The sequence below is a fragment of the Rhopalosiphum maidis genome, chromosome 3 (assembly GCF_003676215.2).
Source record: "Rhopalosiphum maidis isolate BTI-1 chromosome 3, ASM367621v3, whole genome shotgun sequence".
Taxonomy (NCBI): domain Eukaryota; kingdom Metazoa; phylum Arthropoda; class Insecta; order Hemiptera; family Aphididae; genus Rhopalosiphum; species Rhopalosiphum maidis.
This window is the reverse complement of record NC_040879.1, coordinates 14,925,735-14,937,573: the sequence shown is the minus strand read 5'-3', so window position 1 is coordinate 14,937,573 and position 11,839 is coordinate 14,925,735. Positions and strand designations below refer to the sequence as shown.

Here is an 11,839-nt window from a genome sequence, read left to right as displayed (position 1 = left end):
ATTGATATTTTTTTAATACAAGTAACATTTGGTTTTTTTTTAACTGCTTTTTACAAACACTTTCAATTAAATGACTTTGATTTGTTACATCCATCAATGGACCTTACATAACAATAATAATAATAAAAAATATATATGATACATTTTGGTATTATTAAAACTCTTAAAGTTACAAATAGGCTAAAAAGAAAAATTACCATTTATATTTATCAATAAAGATTTAATTTCATCAGTTGACAGCACAGAAGAACTATTTTTGTTATTTTGTCCATGTATTATAATAACCTAAGTGTTTTCTACAAAAGTGGTGTCATATTTAAATTATTGCAAGTACACTAATAAATGTATATGATAAAAATATTCAATAGAACAAATTAAATAGATTAAGGGTGCCGCAGACGATGAAAAAAAAAGTGACTTTAAGATCAATAGCTTAAGCTAGAGAAAACTGGAAGAATTTGGTTTGACAGATTTTAATTTTAAAAACAGATTATAATTTATCAATAAGTTTACTAGGGAATGCTAGAGGCGATTTTGAATATTTTTTTCTCAGCTACGATAACCAAGAATTAAAATATATGATATTTTTGTATTTATATTATTCATCATAACACTAACAATAATTTGAATATTATAAATCGCCTCTAGCATTCACTAGTAAACTTGTTGATCAATTATATTAAGATTCCTTCACTTAAGATTTATTTTATGATATGGAATTTAAATATATTGAAAAACATTATAACAAACAAAATTAATGTTTAGATTGGTCAAATCTACATTGGTTTTGATTTTTGACAAAACCGTCTGCAGCTCCCTTAAGTTATTTTATCTTAATTGTAAAATATTATAAAATCTAACAGTTTCTTATCAGAAATGTTTATTTTTCCATTTTGTTGTGTATTGGTATTTATAGGAATCAAGTTGTCTCGAATAGGAACTTCTACTGGTTCACTGTTATTAGCCAATAAATCATTAGTAATTAATGGTTCTATATTTATTAATTATTAATAAAAAATATATAAATAACTAATACATATAAGTATTATTATTATAATTCCACTAACCAAACTGTGAATAATAGTCATTGAACATATCAGGTGATGAACTTTTACTAAATAATTTGTCTTCATGATTTTCATAGTTGTCTGGAAATAAAGTTTTATCAATGCTGTTATCCATGTGAGAAAATCCAAGTAAAAAAAAAAATAAAATAAAATAAAAAAATAATAAATAATATTTATTTTAAAATAAGCTTATAGTAAAATACTTTTATCATTAACAGAAGGATTTGGCACTGACAAGATTTTCTTAGTTTTATTTTGTTTGTTGGGGAAACCTATATGTTTTAAAACATTACAAACAACATTATAAGCACATATTTTAATTTAAATGAGATTAATATTTTTTAAATACACTAAACAAATGTACCTTTGGTAAACATTAATGTTTCTGTATTTTTTTTTTTTTTTTTTGACTGAAAATAAATAAAAAAAGTAAATGTAATTACAAATATATCTAAAAACAGTTTTAATAACTCATAAATATAAAATAAAAATTATATTATATTTTATTTGAAATTGTTTGATTAATAAAATTATATAATTTATATGCAATTTTAAAGCTAGTTTAAATTATACAGTATGTATTACTTGGCACATTTTTCTGAAGATTGCAGAACTCATCTGACTCTGATTCCGAAACTTTAACAGCAGTATATTTCCTTTTGTTTTTTTTTTTATTCATCGATATCAGTGCTATCCAAATCTGTTTGGTTTTCGGCTTTCTTTAATTTTTTCTTTGCAGTTAGAAAATCAGGTAATGTTACTGAAACTTTGTCATTACACCAAAGATTAAGAAGTTTTTTACAAATGCCTATACAAATTAGATGTAAATAATTCATAGGAACATTTGGGACTAATCCAAGCTTAGGAATATCTTCCAATGCACAATTTTTCATGTGAAAATCTTTATCGAGTTTTGTTTCATAATCAGAATCAAGTCGCTTGATACCAGATTTTAAAGGAAAACAGATTCGATTTTCTTTATATTCATCATATGTAGTACATTTTGTACAACTTTCATATCCCGAATGTCCTTTTATGTTGAACAAAAAAGCTTTTGCAGGACTATTTGCTGATATTGCTGAATTAATACACGAATAATGCATAGTTTCAGATGTTATACAATTTGCTACCAAAAGCTTAGCTTCCACAACAAAATATTGAAGGTATTCCATACTATCAGCTGGTTTTGTATCTCCGTGATATATTCCATTTATAAAAACATCATTATAGCCTAATACAGATCCAAGTATAGGCCATAACTGACTTTGGGACAAATTTGATATTGGTAGTCCATCGACATTTATCACTAGTTTAATAGTTCGTTCAGTAAAGAATGCATTTCTTTTTAAAAATTGTTGAACTCCTAATTTAATTTCCCTGTGCCAATAATGACCAGGCTTAACATTTCTAATCATTATAAACTTAGGAGTATGAAGAACAGTACTAGACAAAATTTATTTCAACATTTTGATTAGTTTGAGATACATGGTATGGGGTATTATGGATTATTTCTAATTTTGTTTTACTAGATTCATTCAATGAAGTCTCTACTGAATTTTCATGAAATGATAAAATAGAATTATTAAATTTTGTAGAATGCACATTTTAAGAAAATTCATATTCTGAATCAAATGGTTCGTCAACAATAGCAATGGCATCCGTAGATATATTTTGAGTTACTTCAACCTTGATTTCAGTATTTTTATTGTTATTTTGGTGAATATAATTACAAGGTTCAATAGTGACATTTATATCAGAAGAATAATCATATTGTGATTTCAATTGATTCATTTTATTTAGTTGTTCAATTTTATTAAGCGATTTCGAATTTGTTTTTTTGACAAATCACTTCTTGATTTTTTTGATCGTAAATTATTTCTGAAATTCATAGAAGAGAAAATAAAAGAGTATTATATTTAATTGAATTATATTTCAAAGAAAAAATATAGAATTTGGCAATTGACTAGGGCCTCAGTATGTTTAAAGATAATATTGATATAATAGCTAGAGGTACATTACCTATCTACTCATTACTATATAAAAAGAAAGAACATAAATTACAAAACAGTACGTGTTTGGACACCGTTGAAACCACACGTGTATTAACTATCGCGCTCCGTATTTTATAGCTCCCGATAGCAGTATAGTGTTACGTAACAATTGGACCGTTGCGTCGCCGTTTATCGGTAATGTATAATCAGTAGTTTAAAATATACTACAATATCATTTTATTGGTATAACGCGGCGTAAACCATTAAAATGGGCGATAAATCGTCCACAAAACCCACACACAATTATTTAAGACGCTCAACATCGAACGTAGTGTCGAAAATAACCCCTAACAAACTTACATCAAATTCACCAAAAAATACTAATCATGCCAACCCAAATACAAAAAACACCACAATACAACATACTTCAACCACCAACAACACCAATCATACAAACGAAAATCCCACGCATAAAACGTTTGCTGAAACTACAGCAAATCTAATCTTTCCAAAAAAAAATCAAGCCATCATATTTAACACAATTGACGGTATTCCGCAAATTGAATACCTTAAAGCGTTTAGCCTGATTACAAATCCTTCAAACATAAAATACGCCTCAAGAATATCAAACAATCGTTTTTGCGTATATTTTTCCCACTCCAATATAGTTAATGATATCATTAATAGCCACCCGACAATCACAGTTGAAAACCATAACATTGATACACGAAGATTAGAAAACCAAGCAAAACGTATTATCATCTCCAACGTATCGCCAATTATTCCACACACATATATCAGCGACGCATTAAACCTTATAGGTATCAATACACTCACTTCTATCACTTTTTTAAAAGCCGGATTCTCCACAGAAGAACTATCACACATAATTAGTTTTAGGAGACAAACCTACATTAAATTTGAAGATATACCAAAACTACCTGGCTCAATACCAATACACTTCGAAGATACCGACTATCGCATTTTCCTTACTGATGACATTCTCACGTGCTATTTGTGCAAACGCACAGGCCATACATCTGCTCACTGTAAAAACACGACAGAACATAGTAAAAATCCTCTTCCAAATCAAGGCGCCGATATCCCCCCTCAATCAGAATCAGATGTCACACATCTGTCCCATCAAACAAATATAATCACTAAAAATAACAGCGAAACCTCGTGTACTGAAGAGAACCTCAACACAGATGTAGAATCGAAACATATTCCAACGACACAAAAATCAAACCTCAATCCAGCTACAACAAGCAATGAACCTCAACAAACAAACCTCTCCACGGACTCTTTTCAAGATGATATTTCCCCCACTACCACACCAACTATTCAAATTAAAAGACCAATTTCCACCACATCATCCTTAAAATCTCCTACCCAAATTAATTTTCCCTCTCCTCCTTCCCCCTCAAACTCCGAAAAAACAAAATCCCAAAAAAAAAAACTTAAATTACGCTCACGATCAAACTCATCATCTAGACTTGGCGAAAATAGAGATGAAGCATTTAACTCTATCGAAAATTATTTTTCCAATAACCAAAACCCACCAATAAATTTTCTCATATTTAAATATATACTCGAACAATCTACTGTTAAACATATTAATATCCACGCACTTTGTGACCAAAATAACATTGATCTAAAGTCCTTAATAAATCTAGTCGAAGAAATTCGCCCCGAAGTAAAAGAAAGATCAATGAAATCTCGTCTAACGAAATTCGCCCATTTACTTTTTCAAGTACTCCCTCCTCAAGACACACAAACAACTCTTTCATAACAAAAACCATATCTCAAAAACCTACTGCAAATAATATGGACCAAATAATTCAATGGAACATCAATGGTCTCCCTAAACATCTCACCGACATCCAACGTGCTAAATACAATATCCTACCAATAGTTTTTTGCTTTCAAGAAACCAACTTAAAACCTAATCAAGATTTTCCCATACGTGGATATGATGGGTATTACAAAAACCGTCAAAACACTGCTCGCGCTAGTGGCAGCGTGGCTACCTACGTTACAAACCATATCAACAGTAAAGAAATCCAAATCCAGTCTCCTCTAGAAGTAATAGCTATTATTATTCAACTCAAAAACCCAATATGTATATGCAATATATATATACCCGACAGCACCCCTCTACTTCTTCACGACCTTAACCAAATCATTCAACAACTGCCTAAACCTTTCCTTCTCCTAGGGGACTTCAACAGTCGCAATTTATTGTGGGGTTCAAACCATACTGACCCTAGAGGAAAAACAATTGAAACCTTTCTAGAAAATGACCAACTAATTCTACTCAATACCGGAGAATACACTAGACACGACTCAACAAACAAATCGTTTTCCGCCATTGACTTATCAATAACCAGTAGCACACTTGCACCACAAATTGAATGGCAAGTCCTCAACGAATACAACTGTAGTGATCATTGGCCCATATCTATAACCCTACTGGACCAAATGCCAAAAACATCGACATACACACATTGGAACCTAAAAAAACCCAACTGGGAACTTTATCAAGATCTCATTAATCAAAATTTATTAGAAAATCCTATACAAATTGATACTAAATCCCAACTTAGCCAAACACAAATAAATTCCATAATAACTCAGTTCTCAACAATTATACTAGACGCCGCAAATATAAGCATTGGAAAAATAAACACAACTCACAGAAGGAAAATAGTACCATGGTGGAACGAAGAATGTAAAGATGCAATTAAAAAATACAAAAAATGTCTCAACAAATTTAAAAAAACAAGACTACCCGCAGATCACATAAATCTTAAAAAAACTCGAGCAGAATCTAGATTTATAACAAAAAAATACAAAACGGAATCCTGGCAAAAGTACACAAATTCAATTACCCCCAACACTTGTTCAACAAAAATATGGAAAAAAATTAAAGCAATAAAAGGACTGACTCACCAACCTCTTCCACCTATTATTAAACTAAATGATACACATCTTTCGTCTCCAACAGACATAAGTGATGCCTTCGCACAATCATTCACGAAAAATAGCTGTGATTCAAATTTTGATCCAGACTTTACACATTACAAACATAACTTCGAAAATGAAATCATTAATGAACTCAATAACAACTTCCACCACCAAGACAATCATCTCAATATCCCCTTCAATGAAAATGAATTACACAACGCCATGTTAAACTGCAAAAGCAAAAGTCCTGGGCCCGACGATATACCTTATTCGTTCATACAAAATATGTCCTCCAATGGTATAACCCAACTTCTAAAAATATACAATGCCATCTGGAATAACGGCATTTTCCCTGATCAGTGGCGTAACGCAATAGTTATCCCTATCCCAAAACCTAACAAAAACAAATTTAATTTAGTCAATTATCGCCCAATATCACTTATAAACACAATAGGAAAAATAATGGAAAAAATTGTAAATAAACGCCTTATTTGGCACTTGGAGACAACCAACTTTTTCACCGAAGAACAATGTGGCTTCCGCCGAAACCATTGCACAATAGACACCCTCGTAAAACTACACACCGACATAAGCAATGCAAAAAACAGCAAACAACACCTGTGTCTTATTGCTCTAGATATTGAAAAAGCCTACGACATGACATGGCGAAACCGAATCCTTAAAATAATCCAAAGAGCAAATATCAATGGTAAAATGTTTCTTTTTTTGAGAAATTTCTTAAACAATCGTACAATACAGGTCAAAGCACATAATGAAGTCTCTGAAATCTACCCTACTGAAAATGGTATTCCACAAGGATCAGTAATAAGCGTTACAATGTTTCTTATAGCAATAAACGACATCTGCAAAATACCTAACCCCACAAAACATATTATGTTTGCTGACGACTGCTATATTTATTGTAATGGAAATAACATAGAAACTACATTAAAGATCTTACAATCATCATTACATACCCTTCAAAATTGGTCCAAAGAAACTGGCTTTAAATTTTCCCCCACCAAAAGTCAATGTATCATCTTCAATCATAAACCCAAAATAAACCAACTCCTATCCTTATATAACACACCAATACCTATATACAAAACCATTAAAATATTGGGAGTAATTTTTGATGACAATCTTAAATGGACAACACATTTAAAACAACTTAAAAACTCCTGCAAAAATAAAATTAATTTAATCAAAACTTTATCCCACCACACTTGGGGAGCAAACCAGAAGTCGCTACTCACCATATACAAAACCCTTATATTATCCAAAATCAAATATGGCTCACAAATATACAATTCAGCTAAACCCAACCTCCTCAAGATACTGGACCCGATTCACAATGAAGGAATCCGACTGACAATCGGAGCCTTCAGGACAAGCCCAATTGAGAGCATACTTAACTACGCCGGAGAAATCCCGTTACAACTCCAAAGAGACCAAGACACACTAAGATACATCATCAAAAGGAAAAGCACAACCAATCACATTGGACACAAAACCATTTTTAACAACCATATTGTATCACCTATAAACACAGAACACAATAAATCTTCATCGATACGGGACATATTCAACACTTTACAAAAATCAATGAGCATTCACACTTCAGTAGTAAATAAAATTACGTTCCAAGTCTTACCACCCTGGAAATGGGAACTTAAACTAAATACAGAACTTCTTGACTTCAATAAAAACGAAACAAATAATATAATAATCATCTCTCATTTTAAAAATACGATCCAGCAATCATTCTCCAATTTCACAAAAATATACACTGATGCATCTAAATCCGAACATGGAGTAGGTTTTTCCGTAATTAAAGATGACACAATTATCCAACACAAGCTTCCAATAATAACCAATATTTTTTCTGCTGAAAACTACGCAATCTATGAAGGGGTAAAACTTGCAAACACTCTAGAAACAAATGACATACTTATAATCAGCGACTCCCTTAGCACCTTACTTGCCCTCAAAAACCTATCCACAAAAAATGAAATAACTCTAAATATTCAAACAAAATTAATCGAAACAAATAAAAATATAGAGTTCATGTGGGTACCATCCCACACCGGCATCGCAGGGAATGAAAGAGCTGACAAATATGCTGATCTCGCAACGAAAAATATTCCAAGCCCTACTTTAAATAATATTCCCTCTAATGACATAATAAATTCTATAGATAAAAAAATCCTCTCACTTTGGCAAAACCAATGGAACTCAATACCAGCATCCAATAAACTTAAAAATATCAAAAAAACCATTAAAAGGTGGCATACCCCTCCACATTTCAACAGACGTCAAGACATCGCAATCACCCGCATCAGAATCGGACACTCCTTTCTCACACACTCATATCTTATTAGCAAAGAACCCCAACCAAGATGCGACACATGCAACCAAATTCTCACCATCAAACATATAGTGAAGGATTGCACACTGTACACCTCAACACGCACCGACCTGAACATGCCGCCCAATATAGCAGAAGCACTTGACGAACACCAAACTTCAAAAATCATTGAATTCCTAAATATTACTAATATTATTAAAAAACTGTAAATCCACCATCTCCTAAATGTAACACCTAATTTTAAGTACCTTAATTTTATGTAAAATATTGAAAGGCTAATAACCTTCGTAGTTGAAGCCTTAATTTGTTAAAAAAAAAAAAAAAAAAAAAATTACAAAAATATGCGATTGAATATTTTTTAGATGAAAGGTATTATTGATGTAAGTATATATTTTATCTTGGATCTACTTCAAATTGTATTTCCTAATCACCTTATTTATTAACTTTACTTATACCTAGGCTATAACTTAAATAGTAAAAAAGTTACAATATAAATCTTTTTTAAGCATTTATAGAGATCTTGGAAGTATTCAGTATTATATATAAATCAACTAGCTAATTATGTAATAAAATTTTGACATTATTTGTAATATTACTAAAATAATAGTAATATATTAAATTATTATAATATGATATTGTACAGACTTCCGTCTATGCTATACTATATATAATATTATTAGAACATATATTGATTAGTAATACTACTAATACTTACATTTCATTTTAATATTCACAGTATAATATGAACATTTGAACTTTTATTACCTACCTTATTATACGATTATATTATAATAGGAATTAAAAACTAAAATAATGTGTACAATCAAATTATAACAGTTCATTATTAGGTATTGGTATTTGGTATATACTTTGTTATATACTTATAGCTATTATAATACCTAAAATGAATATAAATATATAAAAGTATAAAAGTATAATTATATAATATAATATATCTAATACACAGAATATACTTATTATAATTAATATATTTATTTTTAATCAATATTATGCTGGTATGTAAACCCTATTCTTAATTATAACAGTACCATAGAACATATATAGATGCTTAAAAAGTGTAAGACTATCATACAGTAGATATCTGCCTAGTTTTATCAACAGATATTAATTATTATTTAACGCTGTTATTGTCATATTATACACTAAACAGCTGAAAAATTCTACTAACTAAATAATGTGTTACCCTTTTCATTAAAACAAATATTACTCAACAGTAATAGATTAATCACAATAAATTAATATTGACAATAATGAGTGGTTAGTTGTTTCATAAAATATAATATTGAGCTCTAAGAGCTAGTTAAGAGTTAAGACCTAAATATTTTACAAGAAATGTATGCACGTAGTACGTAGGTATATAATATAAAATTGTATATCCGTTGTGATGGTCTTCCGTATTAACATTAACCAGTATAATAATATTATTAATATCAAATAATAAATGAATAAAATTACAAAAATATAAAATCACAATTTCAAATTACTGCAGTTCACATGTTTCATTTGTGCACTGATTTTTATGCACATTTTGATATCATAATATCATATTAATTATTTCCCGCTAATTTCATAAGATATACTCCTTACAACTTGATAATACAAAGAAGAAATGTCATATTTTAAGATATCATTAAGACGTTCCAAAGATGTCCCGTTTTGTACTTCATATTTTATTTTTAACTCGATATCACTTAGGGATCTATAAAATGCCTTAAAGATATCCACAAACATGATTAATATAAGATATGAAACGGCTTTACCATTTTTAATCCCTCATCAAAAAATGTTATTAGGGTTGATACGTAGAGAACTGAACGCAGAAATAAAAATAAGTAAAAGTAAATTATGTCAATAAAAGTAGATTCAAAAATAGTATGTACTTAACTATATCTATACTTGAATACTCTTAAAAAAACACTTTACCTTAAATAGTTAAACGGTGCATATTTTTGCATATTTAGTGATTTTATGATTTTAAGCGCATATTTCTTAAATTTATCATTTTTTAGATCATGTTTAATGATTAATTAATATTTATTTTGAAAGTAATGGTTAAAAATAGTTTAAAAAAATTCTAAATGTTTTGAAAATTTAATCGTAAATAAATAACGCTAATATAAACATTTTGTCAAAATTTCAAGTATTTCCAATGATTTATTTATGAGTTACAGCAAAATTGAAAAATTGATTTCATCAAAAACTGGTTATGCGTAAAAAATCCCGTTTGTCGTTACTTTTTCAGGGTTTTTTAATAAAAATAAACTTAAATTAATAAAATAAAATATTAAAAAAATTTTCTTTAATATTACAATAATTATATAATATTGAATAAATATGGTTTTTTAATATTATTGAGGTATTCGGTGGCAAAAGAAATATAATGATTTTTGAATATCAGCAAATACAAGTAATAATAATCGCAGCAATATGTATGTTATATTAAATTAACAAATTTAATGATATTACGTATTGCAGTGAAATATTACATATATATATATAAAATAAATGTAATAGGGGAAATAATATCGATTGTTATGATTCTTTTTTGACTTAAGTTGTGCTTTTTCTTTAATTACCTTTACTTTATTTTGTTTAGAATTTTTTTGTTTTCTTATTAACTTTTCTTGTTTTATTTTTGCTTGCTCCAATTCTAATTTCATAAGTGTGTCTGTTAACACGATGGATTTACGTTTGTGTGATATACATTTAGTTGATGTGTCATTTACTTTTGGTATTGTACATAATTGTTCAATACACTTGTATGATAAATACCAGTTGATGTTGATGGGAGATTATTTATTTAAACTACTCCTTGTGTATCATGTATACTTGTTGATTTATCCTGTACACTTGGAAAATTAAAGTCTTCTTCAATTGACTGTAATTCACGTTCCAAAAAAAAGTTTTCTTGGTCGTTCTCATTACCTTGCTGAGTGCAGCGTTGAGTTTCAGAAATAACAAGTTCGTTTTCTAAATATTCAAAAGTAAACTCTTTTTCTACTTCACGTAACTCTTGCGCAGGTGCAAAGTCATCGGCTGTGAATTTATCAGTGTTCAATGGGAAAATACCGGCGCTATTAAATCCCGATATCCCTTTGTCCGTTGTAGCAACTTTAGGATAACTTTTATTAAAAAGTGAAGCCAAATCATACATTGTTATTTTTTCATGAGGGTGGGCTTTTAAAAACAAGTCACATTCACGATTAAAGGTAGTTTTAAGAGGTCCAAAAAAAGTTAAATCAAGTGGTTGCAATTTATGAGAAGTATGTGGTGGTAAAGTCACAATACAAATACCATTTGATCTGCAAAAGTTATAAATTTCTATAGAAATATGACTGGTATGATTACATAACTGGATACAGCGTTGTTGGTTTGACAACTTTAGCCAAGTGTACCATCCATTTAAAAAATAGTTCAGTTGTAAT

The 11,839-nt window shown here is 29.5% G+C and overlaps 1 protein-coding gene across 1 annotated transcript; it reads right to left on the bottom strand.

The window, feature by feature from the left end:
• Positions 1-1,738: 1,738 nt before the first annotated feature.
• Positions 1,739-2,482, bottom strand: LOC113559959. Its single transcript, XM_026965754.1, has one exon. The coding sequence runs from the start codon at positions 2,480-2,482 to the stop codon at positions 1,739-1,741; it is 744 nt and encodes a 247-aa protein (XP_026821555.1).
• Positions 2,483-11,839: the final 9,357 nt, after the last annotated feature.